Source organism: Phodopus roborovskii, unplaced genomic scaffold (assembly GCF_943737965.1).
Source record: "Phodopus roborovskii unplaced genomic scaffold, PHOROB, whole genome shotgun sequence".
Lineage (NCBI taxonomy): Eukaryota > Metazoa > Chordata > Mammalia > Rodentia > Cricetidae > Phodopus > Phodopus roborovskii.
The window spans coordinates 29,771,824-29,792,166 of record NW_026126409.1 but is presented as its reverse complement, the minus strand read 5'-3'; the positions used below and the strand labels follow the sequence as shown (position 1 = coordinate 29,792,166).

Here is a 20,343-nt window from a genome sequence, read left to right as displayed (position 1 = left end):
AATTCAAAAGTACTTTTAAAAATGAAGAAACAGGATTTTCTAAAGATCTGTTTAAACCAAATGTAAAGATCCAGCAAAATGGCCCAGCAGTCAAAGGTGCCTGCTGTAAAAGCTCCATGACTGGAGGCCTGATAGCTCAGGCTTATTACTAACTAGCTCTTACAACTTAACTTAATTCATTTCTATTAATCTATGTATTGCTATGTGGCTCATGGCTTTACCTGTCTTCCAGCATATATCTTGCTCCCTGTATCTCTCCTGGTGAATCCACTGACTCTGCCCTTCTTCCTCCCAGAATTCTCCATTTGGTTGCAAATTTCAGAGTTCATTATAGTATCATCCTAGCTCTTCTGACTCTTCCCTTACCCTAAGCATCTCCAGCTCATTATTTCCCTCCCTGAAGTTACTCGCTCTCTTTATAATCCTATTTCAGCTATGCTCTCTTTCCTTTTCCTGCTCTTTCTTTGTCTTCCACTCCCCTCACCTCTTTCTGTTTCCCCCACCCACCCCATGCTATGAGCTTCTGCTGGCCATGTTCAGTCTCCCACTTTCTCTGCCTGCTCTGGACTCTTCCAGATGCCTCTGGCTGTTCCCTCTCTCTCTCATATCTACAATTAAAAAACATCTCCTTAACCATACCATGGAGTGGTCATGTGTTCAGTTTATACAGTTGCAACACACATAAACCTTGATGACATTCTGCTTAGGGAAATAAGTTAGCCACGAGTAGAGCTGACTTCCATTTAGATGAGGTATCTAGTTAAATCTGTGGAGGTAAAATAGAATAGTGTTTGGTGAAGGCTGCAGGGATGACTGAATGCATTTGTCACTGTTTAGCAGTTTCAATTTGAAAATGTCCAGAAGTTCTAGAGTAGGGTAGTGGCGATAGTTGCACAATGGGAGTGTATTTCGTGTCTGCAGTTAAAAATGAGTAAGCCAGTACATTTTATAGCAGGTCCATATGCTGGTTGCTTTCCATCAACTTGACAGACTAGAGTCATCCTAGAAGAGGGAGCCTCATTTAAAGAACTGCATTCATCAGATTGGCCTGTGGGCAAGTCTGTAGGGTCATTTCGTGGTTAATGACTGATGTGGGAGGACCCAGCCCACTGTGGATGGTGTCACCCCTGGGAAAGTGGTCCTGGGTCATATAAGAAAGCAAACTGTTCAAGACCAAGGATCAAGCCGGTATTTCATGGCCTCTGCTTCAGTTCCTGCCTCCAGGTCTCAGTTCCTCTCACTTCCTGCCCTAATGGAATGTGATGTGTGTGGAAGTGCAAGCCATATATACTCTTTCCTTCCCAAATTGGGTTTGCTTGGTGTTTTATCACATCAACAGAAAGCAAACTAGGGCAGCACACTTAGCCACAATTTAATTTTTTTAAATGTGAGGATGGTTAAGTGACTAAGAGCTTATCCTCTTGCATAGGATTTGATTGCTTAAGGTGGCTCACACCCACCTTAAGCTACAGCTCTGGAGATCCAGTGCTATCGTCTACCCCCTTGTGTGCTCATATACACACACCACACAATGACATAAATATATACACGTTGTTTAAAAATATAATCTTTTTAATTTTTAACTAAAATATGTATTTAAAAAACCTGAAAGTATTGCCTCTCTTAATTTGGATTGTCCACTGTAGAATGTTCAAAATTACTACATTACTAAATTGACTGATTTTACTAAGTAGTTTTAATTATAACAGAATATTTAAAAATATATTTCCATTATAAGGAATATAGAGAATACAGAAAAATATTATGAAAGGACATTTTAAAAGTAGAAGCATAACTCTTGCCCAAATATAAAGTAAATATGTACCAAATACTTGATGGTAATTAAGGAGGGAAACACTTCCCTGTGAAAATCAAAAGGGATTGCAAATAACCTATATATAGCAAACAGGAAAGATAAGATGAAATTGAAAACCAGTGCCAACATAGGTGTTATTCAATGAGCAAAACACATTATGTACATGTATTAGATCTCATAATGAAACCCATTAATATGTCCAATTATATACGAATTACACAAACCTTTAAAAAAGAAACCTAAACATGTGGATTGTAAACATTGTGTTCTGTCAAATTGGTTTATTAAACACTGTACACTGTGACATCAGGAATCACTAGCTAGTTCCTACCTTTGCCAATGCTTGTATCAATCAAAGGAGAATATTTCTTTACAGGTTTTATTTTTCATGAAGAAAATTCTACTGAGTATTCTTTGAGCAACAACCAATCATATTCCACCCCATGGTGTTTATCTGAAAACTTCATTTCATAGTAAATGATACCATGTGTTTTCTGCAATACATTATAGGCCTGCAAAGTCCTGAGCCAAACAATCATCCAGTCACCCTCTTATCCACTTGAGTTGTTTTTTGTTTTTTTTTCAAGACTGAAACTAAAACCCTTTTACAGCTTTTACAGCTCTTCAGTACAGAAATACTTTCCCTTTCTTATGCGTTGAACTTCATGCGGATCTTGGAGTCTTTTTAAACAAATCCAGCAAGGTTTCCATAGTGCAACTGTTTGGGTACACCCTGAGCCTAGAAGCTGTAGTGCACCCTGGTCCTTTGCGCCCTGAGAGGACCACCATGCCGTGAGTGGCTGCGAGTGGCAGTGCAAAACTTTTAAGGGACACGGGTCACCACCAGGGAGTGGAGGAAGACTTAAGTAGGCAGGATCCACAGGCAGAAGCAAAGAAGGTGCACAGTCAGGCAACAGGTGTGACTACACCAGCAGCTTGCCCCTTCCCACCCACAAGAGCATGGGCGGTGCCACGGAGCCAGGGCGGGGCGACCTTTGCTCGATCCTTAAGCCATTTGGGCAGGCGGGGCCTAAAGACCTGGCCGGGGTGGGGTGTACGGGTCCTCAGAGTCCGAGGTCGCCTCTTACCAGGTGTCCCTGCCGCTCCTGCCCCTCCCATAGGGTAGGGTTTGGCCGCGGGGGCCGAACCTGGGTGCGCGGTTTCGGTCTGACCCGACTCAAAGCGAGTTTCGATTAGGGACAGCGGTTGGGCGAGAGGGCGGAGCAGTCGGGAGGAGAGAGAGGAGGGGACCTGGTGCAAGAAGCTCAGTGGAGATAGTCCCGCGCGGGAGACGAAGAACGTCGAGAGAGCGCAAGAGCATCTCCGCTATCCAGCTAGGCAGCCTCGCAGATTTGGAGACCCTGGGTCTGGGGTGCGCTGCAGAGCAAGCACGGGTGCTGGGGACCCGCGAAACTACAAGGGATGAGGACCCCGGTGGTGATGATTCTGGGCATGGTGTTCACGCCCTGCGGGCTGCTGCTCAATCTCATCAGTACGTTGGCCCCGGGCTGGCGGCTGGTGAAGGGCTTTCGAGACCAGCCACTGGACGTGGTGCTGTACCAGGGTCTGTGGGACATATGTCGCGAACAGAGCAGCCGCGAGCGCGAGTGCGGCCAGCCCGACGAGTGGAACTACTTCCAAACCGAGCCTGTGCAGGCGGCCCGGGGACTCATGATTACGTCACTGGCCATCACCGCCCTGGGGCTGCTGCTGGCGTCGCTCGGCGTGCGCTGCTGGCAAGATGAGCCCCACTTCGGGCTAGCTGGCCTCTCGGGCATCGTGCTTTTCGTCGCGGGCCTCTTCAGCCTCATCCCAGTCTCCTGGTACAACCACTTCTTGGGGGACCGCAGCGTCCTACCCGCCCCGGACAGCCCGGTTACCGTGGAAGTCAGCTATAGCCTGGTGCTGGGCTACCTAGGCAGTTGCTTGCTGCTGCTGGGCGGCTTCTGCCTGGCACTCAGCTTTGCGCCCTGGTGCGAAGAGCACTGCCGCCGCTGTCGCAAGGCGCCCCCCGCAGGTCCGCGCCGCAGCAGCATCAGCACGGTCTACGTGGACTGGCCGGAACCCGCGCTCACACCGGCCATCAAGTACTACAGCGAGGGCCAGCATCGGCCTCCTCCCGCCGAGCACCGGGCCACCAGCAAGCTCAAGGTCGGATTCCCGATGCCACGGCCGCCACCCAAGGCCTACACCAACCCAATGGATATGCTTGAGGGAGAAGAGAAGAAGACAGCCACCTCCCAAGGCGGTTCCTCCTCTCGCAGCACTCGGCCCTGCCACAGTTCGCTGCCCTGTGACTCAGACCTGTAGACAGCTCACCCACCTTCTACCTGAGCTCCGCCTGGGGTCTGAAGGGGACTTGAACTGTGCGTTTCCATGACATCTGCGACCAGAACCTTGGACACCTTGCTGTTTGGAGGGCAAACCTCCCTTTCCGGGGACCAAACTCCTTCCCAGATACTAGGCTGGGTTCATTTACTTTTAAGGAGTTTCACTTTTCTGGAGAGGGAGCTGTTTTCTTATGCAGTGACAAGAGTGAGTGGTGTTTTGCATACTGTAAATCACAGTAGCAACAACAACAAAATCGCAGCCAGCCTAGGGGCTTTAAAAAGGTGCAACACGCTGAAAGTACAGTATTTCTAAGATACCCATGAGTCTTCGTAAATGTCACTATTGAGATGGTTGGTTTTTTGTTTTGTTTGTTTTTGTTTTCCCTCCCTGCTTCAGTTTCCAAAGAACCCAAACAGCCAAAAATGTAAGTCTGGATGGCTATGTTTGAAGGATGTTCTATACAGCCAGCAGTTTCAAAGGCTTTTATGAAGTGAAGTAACTTGTTCAACTCATATTTATATGTCTTCGTGCATACGCAGTATTTATCTTTTCTAATCACTTATTCCTATATAGGAGCTTGAGCTTATTTAAGAGATTGTCTTCCAGAAGCCAGAAGAATAAAAAAGTTAACACTACACTATTCTTTTCCTTCACTAGATACCTCACCCTGAACAGAGGTATATTTCACACACAAAAAAAAGAACTCTTAAGTTGAGTTTGGCTCAAGTCCATATGTATGTATCTTATTTATAAATAAAAATTTAAATCTCAGTTTCAGTATCCCTACAAAAGCTTGTCTCCAGTGTCACTGTTGGGGGTTTCAGAATTTGGTACTAGCAGTTTCCTGCCAGCTTAGGCGCCTTGCTTGCAATCAAGCACTGGCATCTTCCCCGGTATCCACCTAAGATTACTAAGAGGAGCCATGGGGCCCCACTGAAATCCCAGATTGCTTTGTTTTTAGGCTCAGGTTGTTTTCAGCACAAGCCAAGTCTATTGTTGATAAAAACTAGAAACACCAGTTTCAGGATGAGGGGAGAAGTCCACTCCTCCTCTTGCCCAGGTACAGCTTTGGCTTGCCCAGCTGCAACTCTGGCTTGCTAAACAATGGAGTAAAAAAAAAAAAAAAAAAAAAAAAAAAAAAGTACCTTCAATTGAACTGAACTGAATCTGTTATTTAAAGTACAGAAGTGGGAAACAAGCATTCAGGCAGCTCTGATGGTGGAAAGCAACAATTGAAGAATGTGAAGCTTGCAGAGCACCAAGAAGGTAGGAATTCACTACCCCTGCCACTTAGTAGGGAAACTACGTTTTGTTCTTGAGGCCCCCAAGGTTAACATGTGGGCATGTCACTTTATAGTCCTTTCCAAATGCAGATTCCCATGCTGCAGAACCTGGAAACTGTTCATAAGTAGATCCAAAAGATCCCAGTGCAGGGACCCTCAACCTGGGGGAATCTCATATCAGATAGCCTTAAATATCAGATACTTACAATTCATAACAGTATCAAGTTAACAGTTAATGAAGTAGCCATGAAATAATTTCATACTCAGGGGTCACCACAGCATGAAGAATTGTATTAAAGGGTCCCAGCAATAGGGGCACTGAGAACCACCGCTGCTTTGTACATGGTCCTGGAGGCACTCCAAGTGGCAAAGTGCCAGCTGGGACATAGCCTCATTTAATTGCAGCTGGAGGCAGGAGGCCACTCATCAACAGACCTCTGAGCACCTGCTACATAGATGCTTCAGAAGGTGGAAGCTCACTATGCTTGTTAGCTAGGGTTTCTGTTGCTATGGTGAAATACCATGACCAAAAGCAACTTGGGAAGGAAAAGATTTACTTGTCTTATGCTTCCATATCATAGTCCATAATGGAAGGAGGTCAGCGCAGGAACTCAAACAGGGCAAGAACCTGGAGGCAGGGGCTGAGTCAGGAGCTGATGCAGAGGCCACAAAGGGGTGCTGCTTACTGGCTTGCTCCTCATGGCTTGTTCAGTCTACTTTCTTATAGAACCCAGGACCACTAGCCCAGAGATAGCACCAGCCAGTATGGGCTGGGCCCTCTCCCATCAATCACTAATTAAAGCAGTGCTCTACAGACAGATCTTATGGAAGCACTTTCTCAATTGAAGTTCCCTCCTTTCAGATAATTCCACCTTATGTCAAGTTGCCATACAACTAGCCAGCACACTGTGGGTGCAGAGCTAGAATAGAAAATGTAGCCCAGATATATCTAGCTTCCACTCCAGCAGCTACAAGCTTCAAAGTCCAGAGGCAGCTAACAACCTAGAAGCCCTGATTCTTGACAGTACTGAATTTTGCCTGCATCTTGACTCCAGGTACTACTGGTGTGTACTAATATTGAACAAACTTGGTTTCCTCTGCCTTTTTCCTTTCCTCCTTCTCCTGTTATTCTCCCTGACCTATAGGCAAAGCACCTTTTCTGCAATGATTAATATTTGATCACTGAAAGCTAAGACTACCCCCCCCAAATCAGCAGAAATGGCTCCTAACTACCCTTTTAAAGACACTTTCTTTTTTGGTCATAAAAATGTTCAGGACAGCATGGAAAGCAATTCTTCCAGGTAACTGGGATCTTTTCTTGCCCCAGTGGTCATTCTCTGCCACAGAAGCACACACTGAATATGGGCTTTAAACAAAATGTTGGAGGAGCCTATCTCTGGAGGCCTGCTGCGAGTGCACATGCTTCTTGACCAAGTGAGTTGATGCTGACCAATCAGATGCTGCACTGAAGTTAGCTCACTGATGTAGGACGGTACAGCCACCTTGCACCAGACACCTATGATATGTCCTCTGGGTCAACACATAAAGTATGTGTCACCATTTAACGGTGTTCAAGTTTGCCTAGAGGCCCACAGAGCCCAAGAAAGCCTGGAGGAGATTACCTAACACATATTGGCTCTGTCTGTTGTGTGGTCAGGCTTTTCTTGGGATGGGATGCTAGCCTCACAAGGAGGATGAAGTGTGGGCTCTCTCTCTCTCTCTCTCTCTCTCTCTCTCTCCCTCTCCCTCTCCCTCTCTCTCTCTCTCCCTCTCTCTCTCCCTCTCTCTCTGTCTCTCCAGAAGCTGTCTCTCTGCTGGGAGGCTGTGGGAAGGGCTGGCAGGCTGATTCAGAAACCACCTCTTCTTTATTGCATAGCTCATCCACCCGGCAAGTATTTTAAACACCTGACATTTTGCAAGCACACTTGTGAACACTGGAAAACAACACAGTTTGGCTCTGACATAGTCAAGTGGGAGATAGCATGTAATAGGATGAAGAGCAGTGAGTCAGGGTCACATGATGGAGGCAGTGGACAGGGGCATGATATTTTAGAATCATCGAGAAGGAAAAGGGTCATGCTTGGGCAGAAAAGGGAAAGAAGAGAGATGGGGAGCACTCCAGGCGGAGGGAACGGTAGAACCCACTCCCCTTAACGTGTTTCCTTTCCTTTGTGTTTAACTTTCCTCCCTTCTATAGCCTCACGGTAAGGGCCAGAAGCTGGCAATTATGACAAGGTACATCTTGACATTTGCTCTTTATTGGGCAAACAATGGTACCACTAGTAGGACACACAGCCTGAAACAAATACAATCAGTGCTGTAGAGTGCTTTTAGAATAAAAAGCAATTTAACATAAAGAGCTCCTGAAGAACATTTTATTCTGCCAATGTACAAATTACCCCATAAACCATCAGGCAAGTAACTCACTGGAGGCTCAGTGCATGCCTGAAATCTCAGAATTTGGAAAGTAGAGGCCAGAGGATTAGATGTTCAAGGACATACAACATTATATAGTGATTTTGAAGCCAGCCTAGGAACATTTTAATGGCTAGCAGACACTAGGAGTCAAGTGTGTGGTATGTCTTTGAGCCTAATGCATAGGCCAATCAGCGTTTCTAAAGACCCTTATTTTTCCAGAAGAAAACCCAGAGATTTGACTTCCCTCATAGGTTTATTGCTCTATCTACTCATGTTATAACAAGCAGACTCTCTAGCCTGTTACCTTAATTTCCATGTTTTAAGAGTTTAGGACACCACCATTAGTAAAGGGAGCGAATGAATTTAGTTTGGCCAAATTACGTTATTGTACTGGCTAGTTTTTGATAGGACATTTAAAAAAAAACTTTATTTATTTATTTATTTATTTATTTATTACATATCAATTCCAGTTCCCTCTCCCTCCCTCTTCTCCTTCCTCCTTCCCTCTTTCTCTCTCTCCCCCCTCACATGCACCCTGACTACCCTTCCCTTCCATCCCCCCCAACTCCACATGTAAGGTGAAGCCAGCCAGGAAGGGTCATCTAAATCTGTCAAGTCATTTGAAGTAAGAACTAGGACTTTTCTACTGTCTCTATGTTAAGGGAGTATCCCTCCATGGGGGATGTGCCCGAAAGGTCCTTTTGTGCACTGTCTGAGGTCCCTCAGACTGTTCAGGCCTTCTAGCTGAGACCCATGTTCATGGGGTCTGAGTCAGTCCTATGCTGGCTTCCCAGCTATCAGTCTGGGGGCCTGTTAGCTCCTCCTTGTTCAGGTCAGCTGTCTCTACGTGTTTCTGCAGTGTGATCTTGTCCTCCCTCTCCCCATCTGGATTCCAGTTCAGCTCAGTGTTTAGTTGTGGGTGTTTGCTTCTGTTTCCAACAGGTACTAGATGAGGGTGGATAAGTTAATTGTTGATCTCATTATCAGGGAAGGGCATCTATGGTAGCCTTTACACTGTTGCTCAAATTGTTAGTTGGAGTCAGTTTTGTAGGTATCTGGACATTGCTATAGGTTCAGTTTTTCTCTTCAATCCTATAATGGCTCCCTCTTTTATGTTCTCTCTCTCTCTCTCTTTCTCCCTCTCTCTTTCTTTTCCATCTTCTATTCCTCCCCTGACTCAATCTTCCTAGTCCCACGTGCTTTCTTCTCCTCCTCTTCTCTTTCTCCTAGTTCCCTCTCCACTCACTGTCTCCCCCTACTCCTCATATGCTCTGGAGAATTTGTCCCTTCCCCCTTCTGTGAGGGACCTTATATGAATCTCCATGTATCCTTATTAGAATCTACCATGTATCCTAGTTCCTCTGGCGGTGTGAATTATAGGCTGGTGATCCTTTGCTCTAGGTCTAAAATCCATATATGAGCGAGTACATACCATGTTCCTCTTTTTGTGCCTGGGTTACCTCATTCAGGAGGTTTCTTCAAGTGCCATCCACTTGACTGTGAATTTCAAGATTCCATTGTTTTTTTTCCACACAGTAGTATTCCATTGTGTAGATGTGCCACATTTTCTTTATCCATTCTTCAGTTGAGGGGTATCTAGGTTGCTTCCAGATTCTTGCTATTACAAATGATGCTGCTATGAACATAATTGAGCACATGTCTTTGTTGCATGGATGTGGATCATTTGGGTATATGCCTAAGAGGGGGATTGCTGGGTCCTGTGGTAGACTGATTCCCATTTTCCTTAGGAACCACCATATTGATCTCCAAAATGGCTGTACAAGTTTCCATTCCCACCAGCAGTGGAGGAGTATTCCCCTTTCTCCACATCCTCTCCAATTAAGCTGTCATTGGTGTTTCTAATTTTAGCCATTCTAGCAGGAGTAAGATGATTATCTCAAAGATGTTTTGATTTGCATTTCCCTGATAGCTAAAGATGTTGAGCACTTTCTTAAGTGTCTTTCAGCCTTTTTGATTTCCTCTATTGAGAATTCTCTCTTCAGTTCTGTACCCCATTTTTAATAGGGTTATTTGGTGTTTTGTTGACTAGTTTCTTGAGTTCTTTGTATATTTTGGAGATCAGCCCTTTCAGAGAAACATCACCCTTTACAATAGCCATAAACAACATAAAGTATCTTGGGGTAACACTTACCAAACAAGTGAAAGACCTATATAATAAAAACTTTGTGTCTTTAAAGAAGGAAATTAAAGAAGATACCAGAAAATGGAAAGATCTCCCATGCTCTTGGATAGGTAGGATAAACATAGTAAAAATGGCAATCTTGCCAAAACAATCTACAGATTCAATGCAATCCTCATTAAAATCACAATTCTTTACTGACCTTGAAAGGATAATAATCAACTTTATATGGAAAAACAAAAGACCCTGGATAGCCAAAACAACTCTGTATAGTAAAAGAACTTCAGGAGTCATCACCATCCCTGACTTTAAGCTCTACTACAGAGCTATAGTCCTGAAAACAGCCTGGTATTGGCACAAAAATAGACAAGTAGACCAATGGAATCCAATAGAAAATCCTGATATTAAACCACACACCTACGAACACCTAATTTTTGACAAAACAGCTAAAAAGTATACAATGGGGGGAGGAAAGCATCTTCAACAAATGGTGCTGGTACAATTGGATGATGGTGTATAGAAGACTGCAGATAGACCTATCTCACTACATAGACCCATGACTATTGCCATACACAAAACTCAAGTCCAAATGTATCAAAGACCTGAACATCAATCCAGCCACGTTGAACCTCTTAGAAGAGAAAGTGGGAGGTATCCATAACAAATTGGTATAGGAGACCGCTTCCTGAACATAACTCCAGTAGCACAGACACTGAGATTGACAATCAATAAATGGGACCTCCTCAAACTGAGAAGCTTCTGTAAAGCAAAGGACACAGTTTACAAGACATTTTTTTTTTAAGTTAGTGATTTATGTGGGAGGGCCCAGTCCATTGTGGGTGGAGCCTGTCCTGCACTGGTGGTCCTGAATTCTAAAAAAAAGCAGGTTGAGCAAGCCATGAAAACAAGCCAATAAGAACCACCCCTCATATCACCTCTTGCTTCCAAGTTTCAGCCCATTTGAGTTCTTGCCTTGGCTTACCTAAATGGGCTGTGATTCAGGATATGTCAAATAAATGGTTTCCTTCTCAAATTGTTTTAGTCATGGTGTTTCATCATGGCACAATCTGGAGACTCAATTCTAAAATCATGTCCTTCTGATGAAATGGACATTCAGTATATTTTATAAATCATCAAAAGCATTAAGAGATATGTTAAAATAGATTCAGATGGAGTATAATTAGACATACACCCACAGGAAGCCATAGCTAGATCAGACACTTGATGAGAGGAAGAGAGGTGATACACAACACACCGGAAGCTGACAATTCAGCAACCGTATTCCCCTGAAAGCAAAGGAAGTGGCAGGAATTTCTGGACTCTGCATTGGAATCTGGGACTAAGGAGTATCTGACAGTGACATTCAAGCTTTGAGACTGCAGACGCTGATTAATTTAGCCAGAACACAAGTCCTGAGGGTCTGCAAGAAGGTTAAGACCCCAAGGGGAACAAGGCAGTGACTCCAGTCTACCCAAAATGATAGTCATGCAGATGTACATCATCCTTACCTGCTTTGGAGCCTGATTTTTTTTTCATGTCATTTTCACACATGCATGGACAAGTAAAGACAGAGACTTGGCAAGGTCAGTGATATTAGCTTTTAAGTGGTAGAAAAAGAAATTCCTATTGTGGGCAAATGGACATAGGGTACTGGAAGGTGGAGATGAGCTTTCTCATGTGCAGCTGAATTCTTGCACAACTTAATGATGCCTGTCCTATCTTCCAGACAGAAAGACCCAGCACAGCCTAATCAGGAAGGGAAGTTACCCTGAAACTTTTTCTTCTGGTCAGGTTGATCTTTACTTTCAAGATTTCATACATCATCGAAAACCATGGGACATTTTATGCATTTCCCACAGTAACAAGCCTAGGGCTTCTCATTAGGCTTAGGGGCCTACACAAACTCATTCTGCGAGACAAAATGCAAAATTCTAGAAAAGATCCAAACAAAGAACTTCTTCTAAATGATATTGGGTTTGTTACAGTTTAGACTCATGTTACTGAATTCGGGTACCATGCTAAGCCATACATAGTCATTATTCAGGACAAAGTGATTTGCCCAAAGTTGCTCCTACTAAATTTTAGGCCACAATACCCCTGTGACCCTGTGTACAACACAGACTCAGTGCCTTTGATTCCCTATGGAGCAGTAATAACCGAGCAAGACCAGCACATATATTGGCAGGGAAACACTTGTGTGGTCCTCGGCAGGCATGTGCTAGTTAGGATTAATCCCAGTGAAGCCTATGTCCTGTGTTGATGACCACAATATCCACTGATGTTATCTACTGATGTTATTTAAATAGCATTAGACACAGCATGTGTCTGAGATTCTATATCTGCAAAGTATGTTTACCTGTTCCATTCATTTCAGAATTGACTGAAGTTATCATAAAGGAACAGTTTGTATTAATGAGTGTCAACCTAGAAGTGAAATTTATCTGAGTGGTGAAGCTAGGAAACCAATACTTGATCATTTGCAACTCTACGGGAACTTGGTTTCTGAGAAGCAGGAAAGATGACTCACTTTGGTAAACTAGAAAACTGGTTTAGAGGACTAACTACCTCAAAGTCAGTGTTAGAGCCAAGATTTACATCTAGGACTTCCAACTGGCACTGGGTCGGGTGACTAGTTGTAAAGAGCACTTGTAGATGAGTCATAGCCTAAGCTACACAGAAATCAAACTGAATTCTCACCATACCTAAGCATCTACAGTTTTTAGAAATCCACTAGCAAAACCAAATAACCATCTCTAATTTAAGAGGAAATCATTTGAAGTAACCAGAAACTTGAACCACAAACTGTTCAAGTAGTTAAGACAGCATACAATGAACTGAATAGACAATATTTATTGGAAGGTGTCAGCTCCTTTTTTAATGAGGTCATTCAGTTTGTAATGAGGTTAAGGATTCCTGTGGGAAAAGAGTTGGAATTAGAGAACACATGCTGCATTTGCATAAAACAAGAAAATAACATTGGTGGAACCTACAGATGTTAACAGAGATCACTGGGAAGGAGTATCTAAGTTTTGGGGGTAACACTAATCCAATAGCAGCCTTCCCTACCCCCAATATGATTAACCCCCTGTGCGCACTCAACTGAAATGTCTAGGTTATTATTTCATGCATGTTTCATTGTAATTCTTCAAACCAGAGCTAAAGACCAAAGATTCAGTAAGCAGAAGTTTAGCATAAATAACATAATAGCCACATTCACCCAGCTTGCACTTCTCACAATCACATGTGACAAGCATGTCTCACCTCTCACCATCCCCTTCCCTTAAAGAGTTTTCCCAGACTCCCTGGCATACCTGCTCATCATAGACTTCATTGACAAAAGTCTCACCATTCATTAGATTTTCTTCTTCTTGGTTATTTTCTTTATCATAGTCCAAATTTCTTGATGATGTTCTACAAAGAAACAGTATCAAAAGAATAGTTTGTGTAGAAACCAAGGGAAAAGAAATGGCTCAGTGCTTAAGAGCATTTCCTGCTCGTGCAGAAGACTGAATTCACTTTCCAGTACTCACACAGAGGCTCAAAGCTGTCTGGAACTCCAGTTCCAGGGATTCAATGGTCTCTTCTGGCCTCTGAAGGCACCGCACATACACGCACACACAATAAAAAATAAATTTATCTAAAAAGTATATATGATCATTTATGCAATGTTATGGTTAATTACATAGAAACTGTGTTTCATTTTAATCATCTCTTAAACAAATGATCTAGAGTGGGTAGATTGAGTCAATTATTATTTGTTACCAGGCAAATATAGGATTGCTTCTCCCCTGAAGGAAGGCCAGTGACGGGTCAATGAGTAATAACTTCAAGGACAGGTAAGGGGCAGTGGGACACAAGTCAAGTAGGAAAGCATAGCAGAAGGACCAAGAGTGAACCAGTTATGTATTAACCAGCCTTTGATTGGACAGTTTTATTCTCCTGCCTTTTCTTCCATCTGTGAATTGAAGACGTAACAGCGAGGCAGCTTCTAAAGCATTAGGCCCCTTTATGATTCTTTGTCTGGAGACTGCTTAATGTTCCTTCTCAATATGTTCAATCACTTTCTCCAAACACACCTTCCTCCTCTATCTTAAAATGCCAGAAGTACGATTTGGTTATTGTGTGTTTCTTTAATGGCTTTGGATAAAACTTAGTGTAAATTCTTTTCATTATTCCTAAATTTCACCTCCAGATGTGTGCCCTGCCAATTCGACAAGCCCGTGAAAGAAATGTAGATGGTGATGGTAGGCTCTTTCAAGAGGCACTGAAGTTAAAGGAGACCAATAGAAGGAATCCCACACGACTGTGTCTCTCTGAGAAGAGGGGTGAAGATGCACACAGAGTGGGGAAGACATTGTTGAAGGGGGAGGAGAGACACTCCACCATCTACCAGCCAAGGAGACCAACAACAGAATGAAGCATTCTGCTAACACTTAGATCTCAGACTTCCAGGCTCCTTGAGAGCATGCATTCATCAGTTTGTGATCCCCAGCCTGATGTTCTAGTAGATTCCTCACCTCCTGACATACACTCCTTCAGTCGCTGGTGCTCATCCATTACTTAATCTCCTCACTTGCATTCCTGTAGTTTCATCACCAATGGCTGTTAAATCAGATTTTACCTTTGCAAATGTCTCAGACCCCACACTGTGTCACACAGCTCAGGTCTCTCTCAAGAATATCAATCCATTCACTCTTTCTCCAGGCCACTTAACAGGTGCCTCATCATCTCAACCCTTCCTCAGAAAAGGAGTTCCTGAGTAGACTTAAGTCTTCAACCCCACTCATCGTATTTTATAAGCTGCCTTTGAAATGTGATTCTCCCATGAAGGCACTAATAATCACTCACCTTTTGAATTTACGTTTTCTTCTGAAATGTAGAAATAGCCCCAGAATTGTCAGAAACGCTGTTATAGCCATGACTACACTCAGGGCTGCATAGGCAGTGGCAGGACCATGGGCTGCTTCTTGGCAGAACTCTCCACTGTATTCCACCACGCAGCGGCATCGTCTCAGCTTTCCCTCCATGGTGCAGATCCCTCTCCCATTGCAAAAGTCTCGGCTACAGGGCACATGATTGGCCTCCTGTAAATCCTTTGACTGAACCGTTTCCTCTCTTCCCTTCATTTCAGGGACCTTGCTCTCTGGTGCAGGCATATGAGTGGCTAGTGTTTTTCTGACAGGATGTCTTGTTCCTTCTTGTCCTACATATACACCTGTGGTAGACTCAGTAGTCTGGAGAAGTTTGGAAGCTTCTGGTGTCAACCTTTTCCTAGCTTCTGGCTTCTTATGTATTGATTCTGAATGGATTTTACCCATATTCATACCTATAAAGACCAAGACAGATGGAATTGTTTGCCCAGCCTCCTTCCTCTAGCTGATGGTTACTCAGTCATTCTATTCAAATTGATGGAATTGAGAAGCCTTTCAAACAATGTAAAACCTCCCAGCTTCTTACAATTGACTCTCATGCTTCCTTTCCTAACAATCAGAATGCATATTAGCTTTCCAGGGGAATCTATAATGATTTATATCCAGTTGTCCACACTGACAACTTCTTGTCAGTGCTAACACAGCAGCGATATACTGGACAAATATTTAAGGGGTAGCATTGAATTGGATATTTCCAAAAGTCATGAACACTGATGCATGGTGGGTGCTGGGAAGGAGGTACTCACAGTCCACTTCATCAGATCCATCCAGACAGTCAACATGACCATTGCAAACTTGCTCCATGGAAATGCACTTCTGACCATCAGTACAGCATCGTGATGATGGAGAGCACTGGACAGTTTCAACACATGTGTGGCCATCAACCAAGCAGTAACCACTGGGACACCTGCAAGTCTTGCCCTCAGGATTTGGTAAACAGATATGACTGCATCCTCCATTGTCTTTTGAGCAGCTGTTGTTACCTATACATGGCCCCCATTCCCAAACCAAAATTATATTAAGTGAGATTAAGTTCCAGGAGAGTTTTCTACAAGCTTCTTACATATACATTATCCTCAGAAGATACAGACATTTCCAGCTAATTAGATTGCATTTCCATTTGATTCCTTTTAGTTAACCAGACTCGAAGTAATTGATAATTCTTCATTGATCAATGTGGCCTTAAACATTTAACAAGGGATCACCTTAAGAAAAGTTGAGGAGGCCTCTTAATCATTCAAGACTACATTGTGGGCACACTTCAGTCAAACCTATCCAATGGAAGATCCTGAAAGGTCTTGGAAATAAAACTATTGTTAGCTGAAAGCATGGAAGCTGAGAGGTTTATTGTCCCTTTTATAGTCTGACTAAGGGAGTCATTTGTCATTTAGTATCATTCCTTAAGACTCAGTCTTAAACTTCTAATGAGGCCTTGGTGTGTGGGATGTCCCAGGCATGGTGGCACAGAGCTGTATGCGATGCAGATAGACTTATACAGGGATGTAAAGCTCCCTCCTGCCAGCTCTAAGAACTAAGCAACAGAAAGTTTGAGTGACTTGGAGGAAGTCTAAACATTATCTACTCTCTATGTGTTTCTGCAGCCTGGTCTTGTCCTCTCCATCTGCAAATAGAGACAGCTGACTGAACAAGGAGGAGCTAACGGGCCCCCAGACTGATAGCTGGGAAGCCAGCATGGGACTGACTCAGGCCCCCTGAATATGGGTCTCAGCCAGAAGGACTGAGCAGTCTAAGGGACCTCAGACAGTGGAGCTAGGATGTATCCCTGGTGCACAAAAGGACCTTGCGAACACATCCCCCATGGAGGGATAACTGCCTTAACCTAGAGACAGAAGAGAAGCCCTAGTCCCTACTTCACATGACCTGTCAGATCTACATGACCCCAACTGGATGGCATTCCCATACATATGGAATTGGAATGGGGGGATGGGAGGGGAGGGTGGTTAGGGTGCATGTGAGAGGGCAGAGAGGGTAAAAGTGAGGGAGGGAAGGAGGGTGGAAGAGGGAACTGGGATCGACATGTAAAATAATAAATTAAATAAAAAAAGATAAAAAAAAAAAAAAAAAAAAACCTATCTACTCATCAAACCAAGACTAGCACCCTCCACATGACTAGCATGCTTCCATGGAGGTTTGACTTTCACAAAAAAAAAAAAAAAAAAAAAAAAAAAAAAAAAAAACAGTGGGGCTGCGTTCTCTTAAGGCCAATGTGTCCATCACGTCTGACTGTTGCCAAGTCCATGCTTTGCAGCTCAGTCAACATCAAAGGTAGATACAATTGATGGTAAGTGGAATGAAGGCTAGCTCTGCTTCAGTGTGTGTGTGTGTGTGTGTGTGTGTGTGTGTGTGTGTGTGTGTGTGTTGCTACAGATTTGACCCAAAGTCTCATAGGTTGTAGGCAAGAGCCAGGCTGACCCTCCAACTTTCTTTAAAGACAGGCTCTCACTAAGTTCCACACAAAGCCTTGAACTCACTCTGTAAACCAGACAGGTCTTGAGTTTAAAATCATCCTATCTCAGCCCCCACCAAGCTATAACCACCCACCTGCACCAACCACAAGTTGTTTCTCAACTGTTAAGTGGTGTTTCATTTATAATGATACTAGTAATGTTTAGTCCACAAGAACAAAGTGATACATTTTAGTTTCTGATTTAATTGGATTTCTGGGTTTGTGAATGTTGTATGTTAATAGTGTATAGTCTATAAGAACTAAGTGATATATTCTGGTTTCTGATTTCATGGGTTTTCTGTGTATATGAATGTTGTATGTTAATAGTGCTTAATCTATAAGAACTAAGTGATACTTTTTTGGTTTCTGATTTTATGGATTTTCTGTGTGTGTGAATGTTGTGTGTCTAGTGACTGTATGTGTTTTATGTGCTTTTTGTTTGGCTCTTTTCTTTCCTGGCCTATTATGATTTGTTTGTTTTTATTTTACCTTATTTCATTATCACTGCTATTTTTTTTAGAGCCATTTTGTATTCTAATATGAGAGAGAAAAAGTGTGGATTTGGGTGGGTGGGGAAGCAGGGAGAATCTAGGAGGAATTGGAGGAGGATAAACAGTGATGAGAATATACAGTATGAAAAACTCTATTTTCAATTAAAAAATATGAGTAGAGGAGATTTCCTCATTGGTAACATTCCAGCCATGTGTTCACAAGGTCTGCGTTAGATCCCAAGCACAGCGAATATATAAAGCAACAAGACAAAAAAAAAAAAAAAAAAAAAAAAAAAAAAGATCAAACAAAAACTGCTGGAAGCCAGAGTCTGAAAGGTACATGAAGGAAAAAAAGAAATAATTAAAATAAAATTTTAAAAAATGAAAGTGAAAGCAGAACTCAGGTTTTATAATGTAGATCTTAAGTGCCTCCTAAAGGGTCTGACCTCAGCATAACACTATTGAAAGGTGCTGGAAACAGAAGAAATACGGCTTAGTGGGTGGTATTCAGACACTGGAGGCACACCTCTAAAGAGCATTATAGGATCCTCATCTCTTCCACTTTTGCTTCTAAGACATGAGGAGAACAGACTTTTTTTCTGCCATCCACACATTCCTGCTATGAAGTGTTGTTGTGCCATAGATCCCAAAGCAAAGAGACAGCCATTAAAGACTGGGACCTGTAAACCATGAACTAGAATAAAGCCACATTCTTAGAAGTCAGCTGTTTCCCACATGTTTATAGTAATAGCCATTGGAAACCAGCACACCAGAGGTACCAATTCTCAGCCAACATTTGGTACACAATTATAAGGCAATGGGGTCAATGTTGTACCTGACCCAGACTATAGAGAACTACATATACACAAGAGCCTTGTACAAACTAGTAAGAATTTTAGGGAGAACTATTTTAATATAATGGTGAAAACAAAGGCATTCCAAGGAGATGGTAGGGTGGAGTGTCCCCTCCGTGGGAGTTCAGTGGACTGCAATATTGTCAGTCACTGGAGGTTTACTTACCTTGTTGACTAAGCGTACTATAAACTTTTAAGTCTACAATCTTCTGGTCTACTTGGAACCACTGGCTTTCTGAGACTTGGGCTTTGTTGTACCAAACTTTGGTGGTCTGGGCTGAAACAAAAGCCAGTGAGTAATTGTTAACAGAAATAAAATTCATGGCAGAACCATTCCTAGGCAAAGAAATGGGTTCAATAGAAACACTTTAACTCATCTGTGTGAGTTAAGAAGCAAAAAGAATTTTCCAGAATAGGGGCATAGTTTTCTGAGTTTTATTGTGAGAAAGAAATTCTGAGGGGACTTTCAAGGATAACAAATTTCCAGTCAAAACAAAGTCACATGTTAGGCATGTCCTCCATAGTAAAGTCACAAGTTAGGCACGTGTGGTGACAAACACTTATAATCCCTGCACTCAGGAGGCAGGAAGACTGAATTTGGGACCAACCTGGGCTACAGAGTGAGACACTGTCTCAAAAAACAACACACAAAAATAAACTCAGTTACATGTCAATAAATTATAACTAGAGCATTAATAAATGTTGAACTAGAAAGAATAAGTGACACATGAATTTAGTCCAAGTGATTAGGGGGGATTGGTCTCAAAATTCATTAGAACACATCTCTGGAAATGGCTCACTTGCAGAAGGAGCTATGAGGGATCCTAAAGTGGATGGAAAGCAGCTCATCACACACCTCAGATCCTCTGGAGTAGGATCTAAGAACCCCCTCTGCTATGGCTGATTGACATTTGGACATTTAAGGAGACAGGTTAATTTTAAACCTTTTGTTTGATCAAATCTAGATACTCATCAGAAGTTTATTCATGGGAATATAGCCTAGACACTGTAAGGTAATAGAACACTGTGATTTTTGACATCCCCTTAATATGCTAGAAATGGCCATATTCACATCTGAAATAAATCTGTGTGTCATGAGAGCAGAAGAAGGAGTAAGGGAGGGAATGAGGGGACCAATGGGACACGGAATGGGGTTTTGGGAAAGACTGTAGTGGTTTGAATAAGAACAAACATATTAAACATGTTTGTCCATGTATTGAAGGCTTGGTCTCCAGCTTGGACTAAGAGGAAGGAAGCTAGTTTATTAAAGGAATGCCCTAGATTGAAATTTTAGGTTCCTGGCCTTCTTTGTTCTTTCTCTTTGCTTTGCATCCATGGGGGTTTGCTTCCTCTACCACATGACCTGTTATGAATACTTCCTCAGCAATGATCCAAGTGCACTGAAACCCATGGAACTGTGAATCCAAGTCCTTTATCATCATGAGTCAGTTGTCGGATGTGTTTTGCCACACTGACAGATTGGTAACATAGAAGTAAAAAGCATTAAAGAAAATACAGAAATTTTGGGATCTGTGCTTAGTCATATAGAGTAGTAGTTCCCAACCCATGGGTTGCAAGCCCTCTGGGGTCACATATTATACCAGATGTTTAC

At 42.9% G+C, this 20,343-nt stretch overlaps 2 protein-coding genes across 2 annotated transcripts in view; one reads left to right on the top strand and one right to left on the bottom strand.

Annotated features, from left to right (window-relative positions):
• Positions 1-2,615: 2,615 nt before the first annotated feature.
• On the top strand, positions 2,616-4,938 carry Cldn23 (claudin 23). The gene has a single exon (XM_051182275.1). It carries the CDS (start codon positions 3,239-3,241, stop codon positions 4,124-4,126), a length of 888 nt encoding a protein of 295 aa, XP_051038232.1. The 5' UTR covers positions 2,616-3,238; the 3' UTR covers positions 4,127-4,938.
• Positions 4,939-12,823: 7,885 nt separating this feature from the next.
• Positions 12,824-20,343, bottom strand: part of LOC127220426 (low-density lipoprotein receptor-related protein 2) — a 47,529-nt gene continuing 40,009 nt past the window's right edge. Inside the window, exons 29-33 of the mRNA XM_051182274.1 lie at positions 18,898-19,008; positions 15,666-15,902; positions 14,837-15,314; positions 13,300-13,399; positions 12,824-12,901 (exon numbers count right to left, since the gene is read on the bottom strand). Coding sequence (XP_051038231.1) covers positions 12,872-12,901; positions 13,300-13,399; positions 14,837-15,314; positions 15,666-15,902; positions 18,898-19,008 — 956 coding nt within the window. The 3' untranslated portion in view covers positions 12,824-12,871. The remainder of the gene's footprint in view (positions 12,902-13,299; positions 13,400-14,836; positions 15,315-15,665; positions 15,903-18,897; positions 19,009-20,343) is intronic.

Excerpts from the sequence above, each read along its gene's own strand:
- Cldn23 (XM_051182275.1), top strand. The coding sequence starts at position 3,239 with ATGAGGACCCCGGTGGTGATGATTCTGGGCATGGTGTTCACGCCCTGC.